This window comes from Guillardia theta (assembly GCF_000315625.1).
Source record: "Guillardia theta CCMP2712 unplaced genomic scaffold GUITHscaffold_61, whole genome shotgun sequence".
NCBI classification, from domain to species: domain Eukaryota; class Cryptophyceae; order Pyrenomonadales; family Geminigeraceae; genus Guillardia; species Guillardia theta.
In genome coordinates, this window is record NW_005434613.1 from 342441 (window position 1) to 367336 (window position 24896).

Here is a 24896-nt window from a genome sequence, read left to right on the forward strand (position 1 = left end):
GGGAGTAGTCAGTGAAGAGGGATTGAGGATGGGAAGAGACAGAGGAGAGGGAGGTACATGTTCTTGATCAACATCTTTGTGAATGTTTCTCCTCAAGGTTTGCAAAGACTCACCGATCGTTGGAGAAGTGAGAGGTTGTGGGTTGATAGCTGCCATCGAGCTTGTCAAGGTAAGCTTTCTCCCTGCTGCTTATTTCTCTAGCCCCCCCCCCCTCCCCCCCCTCCCCACGACCTGCTCCCTGATCCCTGCTCCCTGCTCCCTGCTCCCTGCTCCCTGCTCCCTGCTCCCTGCTGCATCCCTGCTGCATCCCTGCTGCATCCTGCTCCCTCCCTGCTGCTGGCCGTTGCTTCCTCCTGGGCTTCCTTGACTTCCTTGTTTCTTGTACTTCTCCTTCCCTTGTCGGATCTGCTCCACCCTCTCTGCGCTCATCTTTTTGATTGCTTTCACTCTCACCCTCCGCTCGTCCTCCCTCCTCTTCTCCTCCGCCTCTTTGACTTTCTTTCCCTCCAGGATCGAAGAACTAAAGCTCCTTTTGACGCGTCGAATGGCGTTGGAGCGTTTTTCTGTGAGAGTGCGAGGTACGAGATGAGAAGGAGGAGGAGGAGGAGGAGGAGGAGGAGGAGGTCGATACTGAATCCTATCAGGCGGCATGGAGTGATTGTCCGGGCCATTGGAGACGTTTTGGCATGCTCGCCTCCTCTGATCATAACGAAACAAGAAGTAGGTTACATGTTTGATTGTTGCTGCTGCTAAAGAAAGAAGAAAAAAAGATGATGATGATGATGGTGATGATGGTGATGATGGTAATGGTGATGGTGATGATGATGATGATGATGAGGAGGAGGACGATAATGATAATGGAGATTGAGATGGTGATAGAAACAAGATTAACACACGATGTTGCAGATCGAGAAGGTATTGGGAGGTTATCAACAGGCTTTGAAAGATACAGAGAGGATGGTCATCGATCGGGGTATCTTGAAACAAGAAGATTTGATGGGATCTTCTACCAAGCTGTTCGATTCATCTTTGCAAGTCTGAAGACAATCAGCACAAACATCTCGAGATGCTGTTGTGTCATTGAGAGTGGCCAAGATTCCAGCGAGAACAGTGAGAGGCGAATGTGTTGCACAAAATCGCATCGAGAGCAACAAGAGCATGAGAACTTTGAGTTTGAAAAAAATTATTTCTTCTTCATCTTCATCCTCCTCCCCTTGGGACTCATCTTACTTGACTTGTGCTCGCTTGCCCGCACCGCATGCCTCAGACCGAGGACCTGAAAGACAACAAGGGGAGCAGAAGGTGAGAAGGAGGAGGAAGACAGAGAACAAGAATCATTACCCTCTCTCTCTTGACTTGGCGGACTTGCTCCCGCCTCTGTGTCTTCCAGCTTTCAAGGATCTTTTGGAAAATATCATGAGAATGTTTCAAGCTCTCCCCCTCCTCCCTCCTCACCGAACTCTCAGATTCTGCCTGCCTGAAAAATTTGGAGCCTCCGGACTGAGTGGAAGCAAAAGACAAGGATGATGGCAATGGTTTGTTCTGATCTTTCTTGCCGCCTGTTGGACTTTTGTGTTTCTCCTTCTCTTTCACTTTCTCTTTCTCTTTCGACTTCTTCGCCATCTCATTGAAATTGAACGAAAAAGATTCTGTTGACAAATTCTTCTCTTCCGAACTTGTTTGTCCGAATAGAGAAAATCCTGACGCATCGCCTCCTGCCATGAAAAACTTTCAGGTGTTCATGAAGAGATGTTATGGTCCATCATCGACCTTTTGTCAAGATCCCTCCCCACGCCTGCAAAATTGAGTTAGGAGGAGATATGTCCAAAATGAAATGACAGTGTCATCATGAATTTATAGATCATCTTGAAAATTATCATCAACACTACCGTCTCCATCTATCATCATCATCATCATCTCAATCATCATCATCATCTCAATCATCATCATCATCATCTCTACGATCATCTCCATCATCCTCTTCATGATCAAGTTGCACGTACCCTCAATCCGAGCATATCTCCATTCACTTGCCATTGACTGTTCTTGTTCTGATCTTCAAACCTCTCCTTCAGATCAAAGCAAAAGAAAAGAAATTCAAATAATACCTGTTTTCTCCTGCTCTTCGCTTGTCTTTCCGCCATTTTCCTGCATATCAGTGTGAGAAAGTGATAAAGTACATCTTCGATTCTTACAACATCGTTTGCTCCATCACCTACCATTCGTCACAAAAGTGTAACATTGCAGAGTCAAGATTTACCTTCACTGCTTTTCCTCTTACCCTTCTCTTTTGTTTTCTTCTCTTCAACCCCCTTCTTTTCTTTCTTCTTCTTCTTCTTCCCTTTTCCCTGTTCATTGTCAGTCTTCAGCCTTGGCAAAACTTAGCAGTCTCTACCTCATCTTCTTCGCTGATTGCAGAAAGTTTTCTCTTTGACGTAGCAGGATCTGATGTTGCCTGATAGTTTCCCTCCTTCGAAACATCCATAACAACACTGCAATCGAAAGTTTCTCTACTTCTCACCTCGTTATTGTTTGTGTTTGTTACATGTGCTTGGAGTATTTCATCTCCATTCACATCTCCTTCAACATCCTCGTCAGTTCCACCCCCGTCTCTATAACAATCACCAGAGAAGAAGTCGGCAGCGGAGCACGCATGCTTGCATGGACTAGGTGTTGCATGCAAGGGGCTCGTTTGCTTGTCGTTGCTGTGATGCTTCAAGAAGTTTGACATCTTTGACCTGATCTCATGCCGAGATGCAGTTGAAGGTGTTGTTTGAACAATCATCTTCTGTCGGTCGTCGTCGTCGCTGTCGTCTCCTCTTGTATCCTCCTCTGAACTGAGGTCAGAACTTGACGATGGTGCTGACTGTACAGTCTGAATCTTTTCTGGTCTGTTTGCAACTTTTCTCTCTTGGCTCGCGACGACTTGGCCTGTACAAAGAAAAGATGATGAATCAGAGATGTTGAGAGAGCAAACTATAATGATGTGACGTTTTTGGATGACATCTACGACATTGTCGTGGATATTTATGTTGTTGTTGATTATGATTAATGTTATTGATGATGATGATGATGATGATGATGATGATGATGATGATGATGATGATGATGATGATGATGATGATGATGATGATGATGATGATGATGATTGTTGTTGTTGAAGATTGAGATCATGACGGAGAGGACGCAGATGAATAGGAATAGAAATACAGACCGGACAAAGAAGAAACGAGAAGAAGAAGGGAGGAGAAGAGAAAATGATATCGAGATCATGATAAGAATGACAACGATGGTGATAACGTTCAACTTTCACCTTTGTTCTCATTCACTGCTTCAATCTTCTTGGGTGTTGTCATCAAGACCGATCCAAGGATTGAAAATCCCTTCTTGACATTCTCCCCACAGATATTTTTCAACTGCTCCGCTTTCGATCTCACCTGCAAAGAACAGCAACAAACAAGGAGGAAAATTCACTGGAAGAGCAACTCATAGAGATCGCAACCTACCTCAACATCGTTCTTGACCACGGGAACTTTCTTCTCCTCCTCGTTTTGAACCTTGGACTTCAAAATCCCTCTGGGAGGCTCCTCTTTTGCATTTTGCAACGTATCCGTCTCACCATCCTCGAACTGTTCCGCAATCTTCACTTCTTTCTTCTCCTTCTCCTTCTCCTTCTCCTTCTCCTTCTTCCCTCCTCTTCCTCCATTTCCTGTTGTTTCCTCCCTTGCTCCCTCCGCAGCCTTGAAAGCACCTCCCGCCTCTTTCTCCTCTTCATCCTCCTGATGTTGAAAAGTTTCTCTTTGCTGGCTCTTGGCGTTCTCTTGCAATTTCTTCTTTCGCTTCCCTGCCATGTCGGACGGGCGAATGCCTTGCTCCTCCCACCTCGCAAGTCGCTCGATCTCATCATTGTACTCCGGCTGAGGCAAGGGAGCGAGGAGAACGAAGGCAGTGAATCAGAGGGAGGGAGAGGCGAGGAGAGGAGAGGAGAGGAGAGGAGAGGAGAGGAGAGGAGAGGAGAGGAGAGGAGAGGAGAGGAGAGGAGAGGAGGAAGAGTGAGGGAGTGAGGGATAGGGAGAAGGGAGGGACAGAGAGAGGGAGGGAGGGAAAAGAGAGTAGAAAGTCAGGGAGGAGAGAGAGGGAAGGGAGTGAGGGAGAGGAAGTGGGGCAGAAGCGAGGGAGGGAGCAAGGGAGAAACAGGACACCATGTCAGCAGAGCATGCCGTCTACAACGAAATTCTCTCACCTCTTCCGCCCATTCTCTCAGTGTTCGTTGCCTCGTACTTCCATCCTTGCAAACCTTGTCCAACACTGACAGGGCAAGACTTTGCTCCTTCTTTGCTTCTTCCCTTGTCTTCTCATCCAGATGCTTTGGAGGTTGCTCATACGCCTCGAAACCCTGACATGATGGAGGCTCCACGATCTCAAGCTGCCAGGAAACCGAATTCACATCATTCCAGGACATGAGGCGAGCAATTAGATCAGGTACAAGATGGGAAGAGAAGACACTAAGGAAGGAGGGAGAGGGAGAGGGAGAGGGAGAGGGAGAGGGAGAGGGAGAGGGAGAGGGAGGGAGGGAGGGAGGGAGGGAGGGAGGGAGGGGGAATAGCAAAAAAACACGAGAGGTCTGGACAAATAAAAATAGATAAATGCAATCAGGCACAGCAACAACCTCGTGGTTCTTGAATTGCAAGTTTCTTTTGTTTGTATCTTTCTTCATCTTCCCTTCTGTCAGTTCTCGTCACTCGCCATGGAAATCGTCATAAGGTGTTGTCAAGCTCACTTGCGTCTTTGTCTGGAAGTGCCTTGAAGAAGTGTTCTTTACTTGTCCCTGCAGGGACCTCGTCCTTGTCGTCCTCACTCGGAATGCTCTCCTTCTTCGATGGTTCATCATGTGTTTTCTCATCCTTCACAGCTCTCTTCTTATCCTTCTTCTCAACAGATGACAATGGCTTTTCAATATGCTTTGGTTCTTTCTTCACCACAACCTTCTCCTTCTCCTCAGGTTTGGTTTTCTGCTACACATGTCAATGGGGCAAGAGACTGACAAACACAAATGTCACTTTGTCTGCAACAATCATCGCCCTCAACTTCTTTGACAGAACAGCCGCCTTCTTCTCTCTCGCTGCAAAAACAACCTTCACTCGGACTGACATATCCTCCATCACATCTCGACATTACCTTTGTCCCTTTGCTCTTTCTTCTCGAACTCAATCTTCCATTCTTGTTCTGTTCAAACATCACATCGCACCAATGACTCCCTCCTGCATGCATCACCGAGTTTCTCGATGTAAGAAACCTTTGCTTTCTCAACTCGCACATAGCTCCCACTCCATTTCGTTCCCGTGTACAACTCTAGAACAACGTGAATGGTGTTTGTAAGGCAATGAGGAATAGATCAAGTCAAGATGTGTAAAAAGGTGGATCAGGTTGCAAGATATTACAGTCAAGGAGCAGACCAAATATTCAGAGAGAGAAGAAAAGGGACAACAATCCAACATGAGACACACCAAACATGTCAGAGGGTACGAGTGAGATGAAACACAATGAGGGATAGAGTGAGTGGTGAGAAACGAGGAGGACGGAGGTAAAAGTTGAAATCTGACGGGGAGTGGAGGAACAAGAAAATTATTCTCACCTTTGAAACGTTGAATCTCTGCAGGAGGACCGAACACACTTGCATACGCAAATCTCTAGAGACCAAAATTTTTCAGATGACAGGGAGGAGGGAGGAGGGAGGAGGGAGGAGGGAGGAGGGAGGAGGGAGGAGGGAGGATGGGACGGGACAGGATGGAAGGAGGAGGAAGCTGAAACATTGACAAGGGGAAGAGGAAGGAGCTGATGGGATAGAGAGGAGGGTAGCGAGGAGAGAGTTGGTGGGAAGAAGAAGGGGGGGTAGCTGTTCATGCTCACTTTGGAATTCGATGTTTCGTCTCCGGCGTCCACCCTTGAGACGTAAATGTCTCTGACCTGCGAGCAAGTCAACATCATCCTAGACTGTTACAAGGTCCTTCATCCTTGCTCTCTCACCTCTAGGAGAGGGAAGGCGGAGAACCGGTCTGTGATCTGCCTCGTGTTGACATTCAACGGAACTCCTCCAATGAAGAGCCTCTCCAACACGCTCGCCTCCGCATCCCCGTCTGAGGAACAACTGAGTACCTGGACATGGCAGGGTTGTTTGGAAGACCTGTATGGGACGAGTCCGCAACCTTTCCCGGCATCTCACGACTGTTGAGCGTCACTGCAAACACTTTCATTTCGAGCATGAGATAGACATGCGGTAGAGCCACATGTACTCTTTCATCTTCCCATCGCTCTCATCAACCGTATTGTTCATTGTTACTTTGTGTTTGCATACAGCGTCATCGTTGCTCCTGTTATGCTGTTGTACCCGGTCTTACAACACAGCATTATCCTATCGCTGCCTTGAATGTTTCCAGCAAGTCTTTCTCCGCTTTTCTTCAACCTTCTGCTACAGCTCCTCTCTTCGATCACGGTCTCATCTGTGCTTGTACTTGTCTGTGTACTTTCCTCGTCTCGCCTTCTCCTCCTCCTCCCTCCCCTTCGATCTCCTCCCCCATCTTCACGTGCGCTAAACCATGGCGAAGATTCGTCGACAATTCAGGGGTAGGGTGCGGATATCTGGTTGGTGGGGTACTGGAAGTACCCCCATATTTCACTACAAATATACCGGTAATGGATAGGGTTTTGTTTGTATTGACGGTGTTTTTTTGGGACTTTGGGGTGGGGTAGTGATCGCCCGACAAGCCCTTGACGAACAGAGCAAGCAGAGAGAGAGAGAGAGGGTGAGGGAGAAGAAAATCAGAGGACATAAGACATGTCAATGTTTGCGGTTGCGCAGTAAGCTGTCAAGCCATCATTGGGTGCAACTTGACTGCAAAAGATGACATTTTCTCTCAGTCATACACACGATGTGGTGCAGTCAGTATAGCTTAGCTCAGGTCCTGTGTGCGGTTGCAGAGTACATCAACATGATAGTTTCTCACACTGCAGTCGTTAGACATAATTGATCCCTGCACAACATGAGATGCCATTGGAATGAAATGCCACGGAACAGAGTCGTGAAGGAAATGAAGGAAACTCCACTGATGAGCAACGAGAAACTAGCTTCCTCATTCTCTCTTCCCACAGAGAATCTGCCAGGCATCATCTTTTGCTCATTTCGCTATCCTGCAATCTCACAATTCACGATCCTTCCCATCACCATCCAGCCAGCTCAACCACACATCCACTCAGCTTCTGCAGTTAGTAAGTTTACAGTCGCTGCGATCAAATCCAGTCAACAAGGTCAGTCTCTTTCCCAACTGTATCTTCTGGAGTTCCAACTCGTAGACACGCTTCAAGGTCGCCATCAACAAGGTCAAACATCGGTGTTTACTGGCTCATTTTCTGTAGTTTCATATGGTATAATGTTGAACACTGCACAAGAGAGAAGCATGCAGTGAAGCATTACATGATGCTGGTGTCGACAGACCCATCGAAGAGATGCCATCCACCCTCAGCAGCTCCTGTCACACCAGTACCGAAGCCTCCGCCATACTTGGTGTTGATAGAGATCGGGTTCCAGTATTCTGGATCGCTGATACCAGTGTTGTACTTATCCTCGATGACAAACCCAGAGTTACCACTGTAGGCTGTTATTGGAAGAAATATGGTTAGATTCTAGACGAACATGCAATCGACGCTCATATCATACTCGACACAGCAAGGCGCGACAAACGTTATTACACATGTACCATTTTGACATCATAGTGCAACAATTCTAACCTCAACATGGATATGTTAGGCAACGATGCTACATGAACTGATCATTCAATCAATCCATCATCAGTATCAATCTTCAATGCCAAGAAGCATGCCTCTGTCCCGTTCACAACCCGCGCCGCTGGGGTGATATACACTTACATATCTCTCTCATACAGCAACAACAAGCTTGCAGCAGAGCAAGACAGTGACGCGGGAGCGAGAGAGAGAGAAGATAAAACTTACTGAGATCTCCTGTCATGACCATCCCGTCATTGCGCGTGAAGGACGAGGCGAGCGATCTGATTGGAAGCAGCAGCATTATTAGGCGCTACTTTGGCACTACTACCCTTGCGGTTCCCGGAATTTACCACCCCACCGTCCGTCATCACCACATATGACTACCCTACCCTTTCGTGAAAAATCTTTGGATTTCCTACTACCCCTACAATCTTCACCTGTCTGCAGGTCTTATCAGGACCCTACCAGTCTTGAATGACCACCGGTCTAGGACTTTTTCCCAACTCACGCTTTGTGGGGTAGTGATGCTAGTCATCTTTTCCTATATCTCCTTTCAACAGTTTTCTCGTCCCCATCTTACTCCACTTGCCAACCCGCACAGCAAACGACCACCCACTACCCCTACCTCCTAACCTCCTGCTTTACATACCCCTACCCAATGACCAGGAATACCCTACCATACCCAACTGCTCCAACACCACCCCATACCCCTACCCCCTAGTCTATCCACCCCCGTGGTGTGGACTACCTCCGTCCTCGAAGAGTCAAGTAGCCTCATCCCCTCACTGACCAGGCGACTCTTCCGGACTGCCGGGCCGCTGTAGCTGGATCCGGGCCGTGAGTTCGAGTGCCATATCCTCAAGGATACATCTGATACTTGAGTCATCGTCTTTGGGAACTTCAGGATCCCTGGCGCTCCATGGCAGCACCCGGCGGGCAATGCGTGCGGCTGCCATGCATGTCGATGAGAGAGCCGTTCTGCTCACTGGTGATGATGATGGAAATGATGGAGATAAAGGAGATGAAGATGGAGATGATGGAGATGATGATGATTATGGTGGCGGAGATGATGGAGATGATGGAGATGATGGAGAAAAAACGAGGAACGTGTTGTCGACCACGAAGATGATGACGATAATGATGGTGGAGACGATGGAAACGAAGACGATGAAAGAAAATAGAAAAGGTTTAATCATGATGTTTATGATGAAGATGCACATTAGGTTCTGAATGGATGGAAGAAGCTCGAGACTAGGAAATGGCCGATGCTGGATGAAGTTTGTGGGTCGGTAGGCTTGAAATTCAATAACTGCGTCTCTGACAATATTTTCCCTCTCCCTTCTCCCCTTCTCTCCTCTCCTTCCTTCCCCACTCCTCTCGTTCCCATCCTTAGCATCAGCTGAAGCAACCTCAGGCCCTTGCCGTGCATCGTGCGTACCGAGATTGGGAGAGTTACACTGAGGTCTACGGCACGACCAAGTCTGTGCACATGACTTGGTAGTTGTAGGCAATGGATTTTGTGCAAGAGGAGCTGGGAAACCAAACAGACGCTGCCACGAGGGCACCGCACGGCATGCCGAGAGGAGCAGTGAGCATCTCGCCGTCACTCGATGCCAAAGTGTGTCGTATGATGGTCGTTTAAGGTGGTTGGCATCTTGCTGCGTGTTGGGCCGACTTGGAATGTTGTAATGGGGCAGGAGACGCGAGAAGAGCGTGCGGAAGGTGATTATTCTTCTGACTTCACGACTGAATTGATGGTGAAATGTATTTGAAGAATTTGAAAATCCAGGAGAGAGTCGTAAGAAAGAAGATGAAAGGAAGGATTGGTGGCATGAAATCATGTCTCCGGAAAATCTCGTACACTCGGAAACAGACTGCTATGTCGTACCAGCATCAACATCGATATCGACATCAACATCTACGTCGTTGGTCACGGATGGCTCAATCCATGGGATCAAGACGTCACTGAGAAACATTCAACGACAGGCCCTGTATATCTCTGTCTCCTTTGCTGTCTCATTGTCTCCTAACACTGTCTCGATGTCTTAAGTCTGCAAGATATCCAAGGTCGCTGCGTGACGCCTGTGGAACATCCGGTGACGCATCTTTCACAAGGAAACCTCTGATTTTGTGCTTGTTCGTGTGATAGGTTTGGCTCAAGGAAGGAGTGAGAATGAGAGGAAGTGCTGGAGTTTTCTTCGTGGACATACCGCATAGTTGCATACCGGAAGAAGCGCTACAGGTGATACTGGACATGCAAGACACGACGAGGGCTAAGAAGAAGCAGAAAAGGGAAGAAAGCGAAGAAATATGATTCATTTATATGTTACTCGAAGAGTCACTTGAAAGATTTTGTTAGGAAAGTGTACAAGTGCCTGCAACGACACACTACAAGTATCAGCCGCTCTAGGGATCCCTCGCACTCTCACATGAAGTATTCGAACGAGTGGACAAGGATAAAGACAAGTGACCGCTGCTCATCGGATGAGACAAGACATCAGCCCGATCAAGATAACGCCAGTGCCGTCCATGTAGAGAATGTCGCCAGTTCCACAGACGGACGAGAGAAGCAAGCTTTGTCAGCTTGACACATCTCAATCATCGCTCTTCTTCTTCTTCTTCTTCTTCTCCTTCTTGGTGTCCTCCTCCTCTTCCTGCAATTGATCCGTCAACAACGTCTCCTCTTTGTCATCAGGGTTTCACCTCTTCGGCCTCACGATCCTTTCTTTTCTTTTTCTTGTCGCTCTTGACCTTCTTCTGCTTGACCAGTCATTGCACAGTCATACACGCATACTTATGATACGGTACCTCTTTCTCCTCCTCCTCTTCCTCATCGTCATCGTCCTTCTTGCTCTTCTTCTTCTTCTTGCTCTGCTCCAAACATTAGCGCTAGTAAAAATATCACAAGCTCTCTCACCTTCTTGTCCTCCTCCTCATCTTCCTCCATAGCCTCGGCCTTCTTCTATTGCAGAGATCAGCATAACACAGGGCGACAAGCTCTCAGTACCTTCTCCTTGTCCTTCTTCTTCTTCTTCTCAGACTTTGGTGCTTCGCCAGCGAGCTGTTCGCCATCGATGAGGTCCAAAACTCCACAGCAACGAAGTTTACCTTCATGGCATCCCTCATGACGTCCAGATTCTTTCTCGGGGCGACTCCTGGAGCAAGAGAGGATCAGCAAGGGAGGCAGCCTACTGAGACTCTGCGTACCAGTGTCGTAGAACGCAAGACGCTCCTCCACCTGCTCCTTCAGCTTCTCTCCGAAGATCGTGCTGCACAACAGTTGGTCACTCCTCCTTCCCACCTCTCTCCTCTCTCTTCCCCAGCTTCCTTCCCATCAGCTCTGACAAGAAGTTCAGACTCACTTGGGGGTCTCTGAGAAGCAATCGATGCGCGAGGCAATACTGCACTTGTTGGCCAGGTACCGGGAGATCCTGCCCTTGTTCTTCTGGGAGGCTCTTCCGATGAAGGAGGAGTGAAAGATCAACCCATACTTGGGAGTGTTTCCTTTCGTCTTCAAGGCTCTGAACAGAGCCTTTTCTGCTCCAAGGATCTGAACAGTAGACGCCGGGTACTTGGCCAGGTTGGTAAGGCTGCCAGCATGGGAGATGAGTCGTGCACCCACAATCTCACCAACGAGAGAGGACAAGTTCGGAGCCACGGAGTGCATTCGCTGGTTGAGGTACTCGCGGAGGCGCTGACGGTACTCTTCGAGGTTGATCACGCGATCGGCAAAGGTCTGGATATTGAGCATGTCGATGTCCGAGATGTCGTAGCCCATCGAAGTCTTGGAGGCCTCGACGATCTGCTTGGCAAGGCCTTCATCGTCGTCCAGGATCTCCTGGAGGGCATCCAGGCTCTCATCGGAGAGCGAGGTTCGAACCTTGATGGCCTTGCACAGGCGAGCGTACTTGTAGTTGTCGCCCACGATCTTGACCAGCTCGGGGAAGTGCCAACCGTACCACTCCTTCACGCGCATGGCGAACGTGTTGATGTCCTTGTCGAGGGTGTCGAGCAGGCAGATGCACTGGATGATCATGTTGTCCTGACGGTTCACGTTGAACTTCACCTTGGAGCGAGAGTAGGAGTGGGCCAGACCAAGGGAAGCCCTGGTGAGGTCGTTCTCCTCCAGCTTCTTGACATACTTGGCAAAGTGCAGGCGGACTGCGCGGATGAGCTCAGGCACAGGATCCTTAGTCGTGCAGGAGATGCCGAGCTCGTCAGAAATGGCAGAGGCAAGCTTGGTGTCGAGGACTCCCAGCTGTACCTTACCTTTCTTGTCCTTCTTCCCTCCGGTGGGGAGGTTCATCTCCAAGAAGTTCTTGAGGTACTCGTTCAAGATGCCCTCAGAGAGATCGTTGGCAGCAGTGAGCGCCTCCTCTGCGCTCTTGAAGGGCATGAATGCCTTGAGCTTGATCACTTTGCTCATGCGGCTGATATCCGCCATGGCGTCCTGCATTTCTTCGAGGAACTGTCCGATTTCATCGCTTTCGGTCTGCTCGAAGAGAGCGAACCCGCTTGCACTCTCGTAGAGCACGAACAATGACATGTTCGTGTAGAGTAGATCAAGAAATCCTGTTGTAGGATGGGAGATTCAAGTCAGAAATCGCCTGGGATCCTTAGCAGAGCTTTGACTAGTTGTGAGCGGGAGGGGAGAGATGAGGGAGGAGGGGGTGGAAGAAGCAGCGAGACAGGAAGATCTCGAAGCTAGGAACTCAAGTCCACGAGGCAGGACTGGGGGCTGAAGGCGAGGAGCAGCAGGGGGGGGAGGAGCGGGAAGGGGGAGGGGGAAGCGAGCGAGAGGGAGGACGACCGGGGCACGTGCTGGGGGTTCGATCAATTGAGGGAGGACGGTGGGGGTACGCAAGTTTATTGTGGGGTGGTAGCTAAGGGGGTGGTGGAAATGTTTGGTCAACACACCCAAGTAATGCTGAACTCCAGGAAAATTTTCAGGGAAAATGTTGCGTTGACCACTCATAATGATCATGTAGGGGTGAGTGAATAATTGTGTGGGGTTATCAAGTGAGGGGGTGGATTTGCCATTGAATAAGCGAAAAATAATAGTATAAATATTAGCTAATATCAGATCATTGGTACTAAGTCCTTCTACTGGTACTAATTGTTTGGGGTTTGAGGTGCAGGGTTACTCCTGGCTCAGCATCTATACTGTATTTTAGTTAATATTGATGTATACGGGCAATTTGGCAAATTGGTACAAAATTCTTTAAAATTGAGTAATCACAACGGAACCCGCCTCAGGCACTGCGAGGGGGCAAGATGCTTATCAATGAACGGAGGGTGGGACAGTCGAAGTGGAGGATGGAAGGTTCGGGGAGGGAATCAGTCTGGGAGGATCAGGATCAGGATCAGGATCAGGATCAGGATCAGGATCAGGATCAGGATCAGGATCAGGATCAGGATCAGGATCAGGATCAGGATCAGGATCAGGATCAGGATCAGGATCAGGATCAGGATCAGGATCAGGATCAGGATCAGGATCAGGATCAGGAGCAGGAGCAGGAGCAGGAGCAGGAGCAAGAGCAGGAATGGACGGGGAGGTTACGGAGCACGGTAATGACAATGAGATGATAATGTGCATTTAAAGTTTAAGCAGGAATGAAGGACTGCACTGCAAGCTGAGTGATTAGTAGTTGAATTTAATTGTAGCAAAGAAATCATGAGAGCAGTCATTTCCATCAAGAAGTGATATCTGCCTGAGGATGATACAGTAGCTTTTTAACACCGGCAAAACCTTAGCTTCGAAGGCAGACATTGCAAAGATCGGTGACAACTATGAGTGTGTTATGCCGTGGGCAAAGAAATGGAGGGAAGAGTTATCTATCTGACACGAGGGAGATGTGAAGATTTGATGGGCGGAAGTATTATGGATGTTTTAACGTTTTTGTGCACTAATCTCCTGGAGGGATTATTGGGCTAGACTGAAAGGATAGTTGGTCAAGATTAGCGACTGACGTTTAGCGACTCAGATGCTGTTTCCGTCGAGGACAAGATTTACCATGCTTGCCCCTGATCCTGCCTACGACGCATATGTGAAGGAGGCTGGGATTGACGGTGAGTTTTCAGATCTTTAATCACCTTCTTTATGTTCTATCAGCGACTCATGGATTTTGCTGTCAGGATCTACGGATTTCCACATCAATGGATTTTACAAGAACTACAACGGATGGGACTTTCCTTCTGTACGCTCTCCTGCATAGTGGTGGCTCCTCTTAATCGTATCGCAGAGCAAGGGAGTTCCTGTCTCGGTGTTCCAGTTTGGATCGCAGCCTCTGGGTGATCCTATCCTAGCTAATCCTGACGGTACTTCTTAGTCTCTCCTCTTGTCCTGTGTAGTGATATGGTTGTGTTGGACAGGATACAATCCTGACCCTCCGGTGTGGGACGGAATTCTCCGAGGGCCGTGATTGCGAACTCATGGTTCGAAGCAGAGTGTGCAGATCTCGATTTTGTTCTTGTAAAATAATTGGTAAAGCACGTCGTTGTGTCGGTTGAGTAGAAGTCAAGGTTGGAAGGAGGTAGATGAAAAGGAAGCATAAGCGTACAGGACGACGGCAACACTTGCGCCTACAACGCTCCTTCCCCTCCTACAGCGCTTCCAACCTGTTTCAGCTTCGGCATGTTGACCTTGCCATCATTTTCCTCTCCCTCTCCCCCGTTCCTGCCTTGTTCCCTCAGCCTCTTCTGCGCTCCCTCCCCTCCCCTTCCTCGACGCATGTTCGTGCATGGCGTTGCTTTCCTAGCACGAGTTGTTCCAAACAAGGGCAGGTGGTAGGGGTAGTAGGTTCCAAATCTTACTTGGGGGTGGGTACCGTTTGAAGGTCTGGGGAGTACTACCCTACCCCTGAGGCCCTGTTGAGTTCGAGCCGTACCCCTACCTTCTGGGAGCCCTTGACGGACCCGCTATCCATATACATATCTCAGAAACCCTACCCTACCCCACCCTATTTGGCTTTCAACCCCTTTACCACGGTCAAACCACCCACACCTACCATTCTGAATGACCCACCCTCCCCTAGCTCCACCCAGACCTCCCGCCATGCCATGGTGTGTGGAGTGTGAGGACGTCGGGGCGTCGGTGAGATGCGAGGAATGCGGCGACGAGCTGTGCGGGCTCTGCTTCCAATGGCAGCACAGATCGGGCAAGAGAGCCAAGCACTCGCCCACCCCCCTCCCCGGCATGCAGATGTTCCGAGAGCGAGTGGAGGGTACCACAGCCCATTTCATGCAGCTGCACAAAGGCAGTGGTGGAGCAGCAGATGAGAAGGAAGCTCCTTTGGTCGGGGACGAGGAGATGGCTGACAACAAGGAGGGAGCTGGTAGGGGAAAGAGCGAGGAGGACAGCGGCTCTGTGGAGTCAAAGGCCATGAGGTCTGCCATTGCCGATCGCCTCATAGAATCTTCAAAGTATATCCCCTTACGTGTGTCCGGGGAGGAGAGGACGCTGCTCAAGCTGCTGGTGAGTGTCACTAGCTCAGTTGTTTGAAAGGTGGATGGAAGGAGCAGACAATGGAGGAGGAGGAGGCGGAAGAGGAGGAAGTGCAGGTGCAGGTGCAGGAATTGAAGCAGGAGCAGCAGCAGGAGCAGCAGCAGGAGCAGCAGCAGGATGAGGTGGTGTCTGGGTGTGGGGGGGGCTGTGAAATTTGGGCGTTGAAGGACATGGGGTAGAAGGAAAAGGGGGGGTGTTGGTGGGAAAGAGGGAGAGAGAGAGAAGGGTCGGGGGGGGAGGGGGGTGAAGGGGAAGGCGACTCACCGTGGCACAGGAGGGAGCTCTTGAGGTATCGGAGTATACCGACAAGGTGGACGTCGTGAGAGGTTGGAGCTTCCGCAACACGAAGGCAGATGTCATCCGGGAGGAGATTGCCGACCTCCTTCAACTCCTTCTTGGACTCATCGTAGCTGGTAACCCAACCAAGGGCAGGTAGATGTTGACTTGAAAGTTGAACGCTCGCGCGCTGACAAGATTCGGTGTAGTGAGATCGTTAAGAACAAGCAGATCTCGCAGAACGAGGAGTTCTTTCAGCGTGTGCTGGAGATCGGAAGGCGGTTCAAGATCACCAACCCTGAGAAGATGCGGTGCACGTATGGGAAGCTGATCTATCTCATGCAGGTCTTTTTGTCGCTCTGCTCCATCCATGAATGCTGAAAGATGATATCTTATGCTAGGACGCTCCTTCAGCCATCGACCTCGATGTGGCGGCTGATATCCACACCGTCTACAATTTTCTGGAGGCTCGAGATGCTCTGGAGGTCCTCGCAGACGAAGACATCGGGACGGCGATCATGGCTGTATCGTCCTCTGAAGGAGGCGTGCAGCGGTCCCGTGCTGAGTTGGAAGCGGATTCATCGAACAAGCAGGTCGAGATACTTGTTGAGATGCGGAGAGAAACAGATGATCTGAAGGATACATGATGTTTTGCAGAAAGCGATAAGGTCGATTTCTGAACGTTACGCCAACGACAAGATATCCAAGGAAGAAATTGAGTATTGCCTCTTCTCCATGGGAGATTTTCACGCTTATCTTGAGACAAACCGCCGTCCGGTGCTCGACCTCTTGTCATCCGGAGATCTTCTAATGGATGTGCAGGTTGATGAAATGATAGCCCTTCTCACAGCAAACTTCGATCCGAACAAGGCTGAAAATCCTTATTCCCTTGAGATCTGTTCGGGTTTGCGAGGCAAGTTTACCTTTGGATTGCAAAAAGATGAATTCTCACTGGTGTTGTGACGTGTTCTTACAGGCTCGAAGCTCTCTCACACTCATTCTACTCAGTACACCTTTGTCTTGCAATCTTTGCAGCTTTGGAGACATGTCACCCAAGAGATGTACGTCGTTCTTCTCCAACTTGTGCTTCGCAACTGATATGGTTCATGCCGCAGGTTCAGACTCTGGATCCTTGCAGAGAAAGATCTTCTCAACCCGGATAACCAGTACCGTCTCATGAACACAGGGCAGGTGTGTAATATGCTCCTTGTCCGTTCAGACTGTGAGGTGGAAGCAGGGGATGAATCGAGTCCAGAGCGCACCGAAAATTGCGCACGCCATGCATGCTATCCTCTCTAAGGTCCAGTCGAAGTGTGGAAGGTGAGGCAGGAGACTAGGAGGTCAGTCGAGCTCACAGCATGACAGTTGGGTTGGTCTCTCTGTGGTCCATCTGGGAGATCGAGATGTGCCCAACGCGCTCGTTTTCATCGACAAGTACACGCAGGTAAAGACTCTTCTCCTCCTCTCTTTCGACTCAGCATCCTGACGTTTCACAACTTTCTTCCTCCCCTCCTGCTGCTGTCCTGTCTTCTCTCCCCCCACTAACCCCTTCCTCTTCAACCACGAAGATTGCAAGGTTGCTCGGGCCCATCGTTCACACCGTCCGGTCACTTCCAAGACTGGCGAAGGTGCGGAAGGAGCTTGTTGTAGTCACATTCACAAACTCTCGCAGGACCCTGCGACGAGCAAGATCGTGAACGAGGAGTTCGGAGGGCCTGATGTCATCAGAAGGACTATCCTCGCCGACTTCTTCAAGCATGGCTTCGATGGGTCGGGCAGCGACGGAGGCTCCTGCATCGACGGACGTCTGACGAGCGCATGGAACTGGTGCAGCAAGTTGGAGAAGAAGAGCTACTACCCGATCTTCCTCCTCGCTGGTTTCCAGGGTTTTGATGGAGATTTTCGGAAATGAATTTAGAAACTCGGACTTATGATGCTGCCTCTCGTCGAGATCTCAAGTGAACAGGAAGGGGGAGGAGGAGGAGGAGGAGGAGGAGGAATGAACTGTGGGGGACGGAGTACAGAGTAGCTTGTGAGATTGGTTGTAAGCGTGGGGCTTGGAAGAAAAGAGGAGAGAAGGAAGATAAGGTCTGCAAGAGTCGTATCTCTATTTCTTCCATCATGCCTGCATGTACATGTTCGTCACACCCCTGGGAACGTTCCTCTCCACTTCGATCTCGTCCTCCTGCTCCGCTCACGTCATCACTAATTCCTCTCTCTCCTGCTCAATCTCACCTCCATGGCAGAGAGCAGCGGCAGCTCGTCATTCTCCCCCTGCTCGCAATCTGACAGTCAACCAAGAACCATGAGGGAAGACAAGACCTCATGCTCCCCATCCTCCTCTGTGCTGTCCACCTTGAATTTCGCTGAAACCTGCTCGCACATCCCTCAGCATCTTGACACGCCAAGGGAACACTGTTTGCTGTGGGCCATACCAGGTTGTCGATCTTTGGGAATTTAGCGTGTTTGGACAACCTGATAGAAATGTTAAATTCTGTTTCAACGCTTGAGAGGAATTCTCACTGTTCTTGGACCCAAACAAGCATCTTGAGGCTGTTGAGAAACAGGTCATGGAACAGCAGCAGCAGCACTACCGATAACAAGAACGAGAAAGAGGAGAAAGAAGAGGACGGGGACGAGGATTGGAACGTACAGGAGGGGCAGCTTGGACTCCTTGTCCTGATCCTGTCCAATGCTATTAATCCACCAATGGGATACCTTCAAACTTCTCAGCAGCTCTGGTCTACCTGGCTCGCCAAGATCGCAGCGTTCAAGCTCGTCGCTGTCTTGTGCCTGAAGGAAGGCTCGAGAAGCTGCTTGAGCTCGGAAGGCAACTGCTGTTCTGCATGATGACGATCAGGACTGCAAAGTCGCGCACTCTCTTCATACTCCCGCCATCATCGGCTCCAAAATCCGCTCCTTGTGCTGTGGACATGTCAAGAGAACACAGGAGGGTCTGAGGGAGACAGGCAGACTTGATAAGTTCTCGAACGCCAGCAGCGACAAAGTCGTCTCTAGCTCAAACAACAGATCCTTCACCACCATTTTCAGCTTGCCGACATTGTACATCGACAAGCATACGCTGTTGTTCTCGCAGAGAGTCAGCAGCTCCTCTTGGACGAACCCTAACGCCTCTTGGACCTTGACAGGCTGCTCAACTCCAGGACGAGAGGGAAACCTCTCACCTTCCCCTCCCGGATCATTTCTATCAGGCGCTGCTGTTGGAGTTTGAAGAGCAGGCCGACGTTCCTGTTCAGCACGGTGAGGACGTTGTCGTCTTTGAGACACACTCACGTCTCTAAGATCTCAGGATTCAAGTCGTTCACTCGCTCTATCGCGTCTGCAATGTTCCCATGATGCACCTGATGGCAGATATGCACTTGTAAGAGGGAAATAACCAATACCAACAAGTCCTGCATATCCTCCTCTTCCTCTCCTCCTCTCCTCCTTCCCATCCTTTCCTCCCCCTCCTTTCCTCCCCCTCCTTTCCTCCCCCTCCTTCCCTCCCCCTCCTCTTCTCTCCTCCCCCTCCTCTCCTGCCTTCCTCTCGTTCCTTTCTTCTCATCCCCTTCATCGCTCCGCATTGACCTACCGCAGCCCTTATCTGCATTCTGTCGCCTATCGAGTTCAGGTCCACATCAGCCTTCGTGCAGGATTCCTTTGCAAACTTCTCTGCCGTATCCTACACAGCTACACTCAGTCTTGCACGTCGAGCAATCAGAACTTTTCGTGTGACCTTGTACCCTTCGATCACGAGAAAGTTCAGCACCAGACCTGCAGACACGCATTTTCACTCTCTTCATCATCACAAGCACCTCCTCTCAAGTACAATTCAGATCCTCCTTGGATATGTTCACTGCGTCCAGCTTCTCCTGCCAGGCCTCCATGCCGATCACCTTCAACCATGTCTGGTCACGTCGCCGACATCGTACAGCACGACAACCTCCTTCTTCTTGTTGCTTCCCATCCTTGGCCCCGGTCCCAGCAACAGCCTTTCAATCTCTGCGAGAACCTGTCAGCTAGATGAAACGCCCTCTGGTGAAGGAACGCGGTCAATGCGTGTATGCTGATGCATGATTATCAAGTCCCTACGATGAGTTCATACTCCTGCTCCAGCAACATCCTTGCTTCTTACATTACCTCCTTTCTATTTCAACTCTCTCCCCTCCTCTCACTCTGCCTCCGACCATCACTTGATGCTCTCGTCTCTCCCTGCTCCCATTACATCTCCTATAAAAATCTTCAAAATTCATTCCCCCTCTCTCCTCGCTTGGCTAAACCATGACTGAAATACCCCTTCCTCACATTTCCATCCGTCCTCTCCCTCTCCATCTCCCTGCTCCCTGCTCCCTCTCTCTCCCTGCTCCCTGCTCCCTGCTCCCTGCTCCCTGCTCCCTGCTCCCTGCTCCCTGCTCCCTGCTCCCTGCTCCCTGCTCCCTGCTCCCTGCTCCCTGCTCCCTGCTCCCTGCTCCCTCCTCCCTCCTCCCTCCTCCCTCTCTGTCCGCTGGCACAAAGTAGCATGATGCAACTCTGGGCAGACAGATCTGGAGGTTTTTTTTGTTTTTATTTGTTCTTTTTTCCTCTTTTTTTTCACTGCAGACCATAGGGTGGGGTAGTAACATAATACGACAGATACGTAGAACAGGGGTACTTTGACTGAGTATATGGGGGGTGTAGAGGTGATATGGTGAATGGTGGCAGGGTAGGTGGGGTAGGTTGGTTGGAGATGCGAGGAGCATGGAGGCAGAAGCAGCTGATGGGCGGGGGGGCGGGGGCGAGGGAGGAAGGGAGGGAGAGGAAGGGGGGAGAGAGAAGAGTAGCAGGAGAAGAGAAGAGGGGCAGAAAGGGCTCGATGGAAGCAGTAGAATGAGCAGCAAAGTGGAGCTCCTCCTCCTGCTTCTGCTGCTGCCGCAAATGCAGAAAGGGAGTGAGAAATGGGGGATGGCAATGATGCTTGGGGACGAGAGAGTTTGAAGACTGAAAGGAAGAATGAGTGCCGCTGGCTAGATCAATATGCAGCTAAGGGTAAGGTATGGATGTAGGTCAGGAGGTTGTTCAAGGAAGCAAACAGGCAGAACAGCGCAGAAACTTGACGTTTCATGTTCATACGCACGAGTGAAAGTCAAGCATGTGGTTTGATCTTCTGACCAAGGCTCTTCTCCGCTCTGGCAGGAACATCAAGATGGCTTCACGGCGAGTTGTGTGGGGAAAGAGCTTGGTGGAGAAGTTGGCAATGCTACCGCAGGGAGCCTTCCCAACGAAGCGCGAAGACGCCCGGCCCGGCATGAGGCATTGGACGAAGCCTCTCTTCTCCAAGAGGCAGCTCAAGGAGCTGAAGAAGGATGCGGAAGCAGAGGGTCTGGCATGGCCGTGAGTACCTGATCTGTCCCTCCCTACCTCATGTGCGAGCCTGACTTTGGCTATCCCAGTTTGGCTGCGCAGGAGAAGCCAGCTCCGGGACCCTTGGAGAGCTTCTACGAGAAGACGATCTTTATGTCTAAAGGAAGCAAGAGGGAGCGAATGTACGACGAGAGGAAGAAGAAGATCCAAGAGAAGATGGCTGAGATGCCGAAACTAATCCAGGAGCATCGCGAAGCGCAGAGGCAGAAGCGATCCAAGACTGTCCTGCAGAAGCTCATGGAGATTCCGAGGAGGTTCCGGAGGTAGAGGAGCAGGTGTTGTTGTTGTTGCTAGACAAGTGCAAAGGGAATCGAAATCTCAGGAGCTGCACGGGGGCTGGTCGGTTGCAGCTTGCATTAAACGCACTCTTTCATCATCTCGCGAATCGCACTAGTTGCATAACAGCTCTTGGGGAGGTTGAAGGAAAGTAGCAAATCCCAGCTCTGCCCACCCTGTCAGCTCTTCATGTGGAACAGTCAAGTCATGTACCTTTCCCTCCTCATGTGCTGTAGGGTATATCACCTCTAGCTGCTGTTTTCGGAAGATAACGCAGTCGTCAAGAACACTAGCAAGTTCATCATCTGAACATGTAGATCACCTTGATGTACTCAACGACTTGTCTGTAGCCTCCAGGGCACTGCAAGAGTGGATCAGCGACCTTTCATCCCTTCTCTCTCACTTCATACCTGAGATGCAAAGGGTCCTAGCTTCGCAGTAGGGTCCTGAAAGTCGACGTCGTCTTGTGCGAGCTGAATGTGTAGAGGTGAGAAACATGACGAGGTGGGAAGGGAGGGAGGGAGGTTCGAGGAGACGAGTACGAGGGAGGTTCGAGGAGGAAGTTTGAAGGGAGAAGGAGGTGGGAAAAAAACTCAACATGACAAGCAAGGGGCAAAGTTCAACACAACGAGCAGGTAGCAATCAAGACAAAGAGAAGGGGTTGAAATTCGACCAGCTTGCGATACTCTTCCTTCATCTCGTTGTCCGGATATATGACAGATCTGCTTCGACTTGAGCTGCAAGGAGAGGAAAGAGAGTCGAGAACCTCCCAGGGAGTGGAAGAATGACGTCCTGCAAGTTCAAGCATGGGTCAAAACTTCAGATGACTACACCGATCCACACACCTGAATCCCATACGAGCCAGAAGCAATATCCTCCTGCGAGGGAGTAAAGGAACATGTTTAGAACTATCTGGAAGGGTTGTGATAACCTTGGTCAAAGTCTTGATCCTCTTGTTTTCTGCCGTATCCGTCCCTTCTGCATGATTCTTGCTCTCAACCACACCGTCTTCATCCTCCTCTTGCCCGACGAAACTCCCCCCATCAAGTTTCCTCCTCTTCCCACTCCCATCGGCACACTCCGAGAGCAACTCCAACCTCCTCTTCCTATCCGCCATCCTCTCGCTGCTCCATACAAGATCTCCTTCCACAGCCTGCCTCCCAAACTTCCTCATCCTCAATGACACCATACAGTTGAACACGAAGCTCTGATAGCTCTGTAAGTGAAGCGAGCGGATCCCGTGCGGAAGAGCCTTGATAGCCTCCAAGTGCGCTTCGTGCCCGTTCCTCTGCAGAGCCTTGAGGACGATCTCCTGGACTCTGCTGCCTCGCGGGAGCATTTTCAACGCTTTCGAGATGTTCTTCGTTTCATAGTAGAAATCGATCGCTTGCCTGCACTTCTCCTTGTTGTCTCCCTGTCCGTAGAGCAGGGTCTTGAGGGCAGTTTCGAAGTCCCCTCGCATCATACTCGCTCCAACTCTGTGCGGCATCAGATGGTCAGCCGAGTACCGTCCCACCCTCTGCGAGCCAAAGTAGTTGAAGAATCCGCTCCTGCCGAGCTCTCCAACCGCACCCTCCACCACCTCCCTCTTCGCTGAAATTTCTCGGATTCTGATCTGAAATCGATTTCCCAGCAGATGGCCTAGCGATAGCGGCTGTGCGTAGGACGACGTGGAGATTTTCCCTATCCTAATGCGGCTGATCTTGTTGCTGATACCAGCAAGCCTCTCTCCCTTGACTCCCCTCACTGCGAACAGTTGAGTCGTGATCCCCACCTTGTCCTTTGTGCCGTGGTAGCTGAAGTAGGAGGGAGGCACTTGCAGGGCATCGGCAAGGCGAGAGATTGCTTCGAGGTGTTCCACATGCTCTTTCCGCAGGACGAAGGCAGTGTACCAGTATCCTCCATCCTCTATCTTGAACTTCTGAGGCCTCGTCCCCCTCCTCTCATTCTTCTTGTTCAGCTCAGAGCTCTTGATATGCTTCATCTCCTTCCTTTCCACCCGTATGGCGCTGGCGCCGCCCTCCTCCCCCGCGCTGCGCTTGGTCTCCGTGGTGCTGCGGAAGAAGGGAAGGCAACGTGAGATGCACTGATGGATCTTCGTACGACAAGCTCTGTCAGCGTTCTGTCCTATCAGCACAAACGAGCTCGCGGCATCTACTCCCTCCTGGCACTTCTTCTGGTTCATCCGCCTTGTTGTCACGGCGAACAGCTGCAGCTTCTCAAGGTCGTCTTTCACCAGGAGCTCACTGATCTCGTCGAAGATCGCATCCTTCTCTGCCTTGATGAACTTCCCGTCGACAGTCGTCGTCTTGATCCACGGCCACCTGGTCTTCATTGCGTGATGGCATGCCGATCGGAACAGCTTCGTCACTTGAGCAGAGATCTCTGGAGCTGCAGAGACATCAGGCAAGTGTCTTCGCAGGAATGCTTCAGCATCAGGGATATCTATCATCACACCCTTGCTCTTCACATCGTCAACCTTGTCATCCCCTTCCAATGTCTGAGCATAGGTTTCAACCTGCTTGATCGCTTCCTCTGAAATCAGATCTTTCAGCTCTGCCTTGAATAGGCTCTCCTCAATTTGCTCTAACAGGACACTGGTTCGTTCCCCTGCGCACTCTTCCTCGACTTCGGCTTTCTTGACTGCTTCCGGGCCAGACGAAGTTTGAGTATCAGCTCGCAAGACTCTCAAGTATGAACAGCCTGAATAGTCGAACCTCGATCCAGTTTCGTCCTCCTCCAGCTTTATCACGTTCCCATCGAGATCAATTTCGTTGACAACAAAGTCCTATCATGCAGTTCAGCTCAAACATCCTTTCAAGCATAAGATACCTCCGCAGAGTCCTTCAAGCTCCCTTGGAATCCCTTCGATTCGTTCATGAAAGATACCATCCCCCCATGTTGCAAAAGTTCTTCCCATGTTTCCGAGTCCATGCCCTGCAAGACAGTCACTCAAATCTAGATCTCTCACAATTGTCTGGAGGAAGCAAAGTGTTTCTGGACAACCGATGGGTGTACTGGTCCAGATAGACCCTCTACCTTGCATTATCGCGTTTTCATATATAAATCAACGAGGGCTAAATTCATAGGACTTGGTTTTGTTCATTCTATGCAAAGCCTCAATTCGTAGGTCAATCCCTACACTCTTCTCCCTTTGTCTCTCACGCCTCGCATGCGTTGTAGTCGTACGAATCGCGATCCCTGTCTCCTTTATCCTCAAGACTACTTAATTCAGTGGTGAAATCGAGTCGATGGTGCCTGCCCCTGCCCCTATCCCTGCTCCTCTTCCTGCTCTACTGCCCCTGCCCCTGCCCCTGCCCCTGCCCCTGCCCCAGCCCCGGCCACGGCCTGTGCACCTCCCTCAGATCCTACCGTGCCACATACGGGCGCTACAAAATCATCTTCTCCGCCTCCTAGCACGTGAACTAACATCGAGAAGTGATACCTCGTCCTCGCGGACCTGGACGTGGACGTCACCATCTTAATTTCTGTATGGCCGGTCGGCGGTACACGATGCTCGACCCCGAGGTGAAAATGGATCATTGGCGTTCAATGAATTCGACGAATCTACTCTACCGAGACTTGATCTACTCCTGCACCACTCTCTCCGACCTCGACCCTGACCCCCCCGCTGGCGCTCAGGCTGGCAAACGACCCT

At 50.4% G+C, this 24896-nt stretch overlaps 8 protein-coding genes across 8 annotated transcripts; 3 read left to right on the plus strand and 5 right to left on the minus strand.

The window, feature by feature from the left end:
* Nucleotides 1–1183: 1183 nt before the first annotated feature.
* Nucleotides 1184–6254, minus strand: GUITHDRAFT_142174 (hypothetical protein; the record flags this gene model as incomplete). The annotated part of the gene is given in 23 exon segments (XM_005828189.1): nucleotides 1184–1276; nucleotides 1342–1401; nucleotides 1456–1715; nucleotides 1771–1795; nucleotides 2004–2069; nucleotides 2109–2215; nucleotides 2261–2348; nucleotides 2396–2470; nucleotides 2522–2612; nucleotides 2868–2931; nucleotides 3314–3437; nucleotides 3507–3917; nucleotides 4244–4426; nucleotides 4670–4725; nucleotides 4781–5012; nucleotides 5061–5122; nucleotides 5179–5226; nucleotides 5275–5352; nucleotides 5636–5690; nucleotides 5911–5967; nucleotides 6028–6137; nucleotides 6157–6184; nucleotides 6207–6254. The coding sequence occupies 23 exon segments, from the start codon at nucleotides 6252–6254 to the stop codon at nucleotides 1184–1186; spliced, it is 2421 nt and encodes an 806-aa protein (XP_005828246.1).
* A 1213-nt stretch (nucleotides 6255–7467) lies between these two features.
* Nucleotides 7468–8083, minus strand: GUITHDRAFT_142175 (hypothetical protein; the record flags this gene model as incomplete). The annotated part of the gene is made up of 3 exons (XM_005828190.1): nucleotides 7468–7680; nucleotides 7755–7822; nucleotides 8008–8083. 3 exons carry the CDS (start codon nucleotides 8081–8083, stop codon nucleotides 7468–7470), a joined length of 357 nt encoding a protein of 118 aa, XP_005828247.1.
* A 2293-nt stretch (nucleotides 8084–10376) lies between these two features.
* Nucleotides 10377–12328, minus strand: GUITHDRAFT_74893 (hypothetical protein; the record flags this gene model as incomplete). The annotated part of the gene is made up of 6 exons (XM_005828191.1): nucleotides 10377–10430; nucleotides 10591–10641; nucleotides 10790–10843; nucleotides 10891–10937; nucleotides 10990–11051; nucleotides 11145–12328. The coding sequence occupies 6 exons, from the start codon at nucleotides 12326–12328 to the stop codon at nucleotides 10377–10379; spliced, it is 1452 nt and encodes a 483-aa protein (XP_005828248.1).
* Nucleotides 12329–13056: 728 nt separating this feature from the next.
* Nucleotides 13057–14204, plus strand: GUITHDRAFT_112733 (hypothetical protein; the record flags this gene model as incomplete). Its single annotated transcript, XM_005828192.1, has 5 exons — nucleotides 13057–13350; nucleotides 13767–13851; nucleotides 13918–13979; nucleotides 14025–14100; nucleotides 14155–14204. 5 exons carry the CDS (start codon nucleotides 13057–13059, stop codon nucleotides 14202–14204), a joined length of 567 nt encoding a protein of 188 aa, XP_005828249.1.
* A 623-nt stretch (nucleotides 14205–14827) lies between these two features.
* Nucleotides 14828–17488, plus strand: GUITHDRAFT_96082 (hypothetical protein). Its single transcript, XM_005828193.1, has 12 exons — nucleotides 14828–15256; nucleotides 15561–15718; nucleotides 15772–15907; nucleotides 15964–16155; nucleotides 16220–16339; nucleotides 16385–16466; nucleotides 16539–16623; nucleotides 16678–16753; nucleotides 16797–16882; nucleotides 16928–17006; nucleotides 17131–17190; nucleotides 17235–17488. Exons 1-12 carry the CDS (start codon nucleotides 14837–14839, stop codon nucleotides 17472–17474), a joined length of 1734 nt encoding a protein of 577 aa, XP_005828250.1. The 5' UTR covers nucleotides 14828–14836; the 3' UTR covers nucleotides 17475–17488.
* Nucleotides 17489–18081: 593 nt separating this feature from the next.
* GUITHDRAFT_158234 (hypothetical protein) lies at nucleotides 18082–19449 on the minus strand (the record flags this gene model as incomplete). The annotated part of the gene is made up of 9 exons (XM_005828194.1): nucleotides 18082–18115; nucleotides 18216–18247; nucleotides 18310–18404; nucleotides 18538–18703; nucleotides 18748–18811; nucleotides 18857–18924; nucleotides 19155–19244; nucleotides 19299–19336; nucleotides 19392–19449. The coding sequence occupies 9 exons, from the start codon at nucleotides 19447–19449 to the stop codon at nucleotides 18082–18084; spliced, it is 645 nt and encodes a 214-aa protein (XP_005828251.1).
* Nucleotides 19450–20732: 1283 nt separating this feature from the next.
* Nucleotides 20733–21337, plus strand: GUITHDRAFT_153903 (hypothetical protein). Its single transcript, XM_005828195.1, has 2 exons — nucleotides 20733–20932; nucleotides 20992–21337. Exons 1-2 carry the CDS (start codon nucleotides 20745–20747, stop codon nucleotides 21227–21229), a joined length of 426 nt encoding a protein of 141 aa, XP_005828252.1. The 5' UTR covers nucleotides 20733–20744; the 3' UTR covers nucleotides 21230–21337.
* GUITHDRAFT_112737 (hypothetical protein) lies at nucleotides 21319–24172 on the minus strand (the record flags this gene model as incomplete). The annotated part of the gene is made up of 8 exons (XM_005828196.1): nucleotides 21319–21405; nucleotides 21561–21599; nucleotides 21649–21711; nucleotides 21912–21960; nucleotides 22005–22030; nucleotides 22084–22116; nucleotides 22170–24026; nucleotides 24071–24172. 8 exons carry the CDS (start codon nucleotides 24170–24172, stop codon nucleotides 21319–21321), a joined length of 2256 nt encoding a protein of 751 aa, XP_005828253.1.
* Between the last annotated feature and the right edge of the window lie 724 nt (nucleotides 24173–24896).

Coding starts and splice junctions, on each gene's coding strand:
- GUITHDRAFT_96082 (XM_005828193.1), top strand. CDS start 14,837: ATGCCATGGTGTGTGGAGTGTGAGGACGTCGGGGCGTCGGTGAGATGC. Junction 16,467..16,538: donor TTCCCTTGAGATCTGTTCGG/GTTTGCGAGGCA, acceptor GTGTTCTTACAG/GCTCGAAGCTCTCTCACACT. Junction 16,883..16,927: donor GTCCAGTCGAAGTGTGGAAG/GTGAGGCAGGAG, acceptor ACAGCATGACAG/TTGGGTTGGTCTCTCTGTGG.
- GUITHDRAFT_153903 (XM_005828195.1), top strand. CDS start 20,745: ATGGCTTCACGGCGAGTTGTGTGGGGAAAGAGCTTGGTGGAGAAGTTG. Junction 20,933..20,991: donor GCAGAGGGTCTGGCATGGCC/GTGAGTACCTGA, acceptor TGGCTATCCCAG/TTTGGCTGCGCAGGAGAAGC.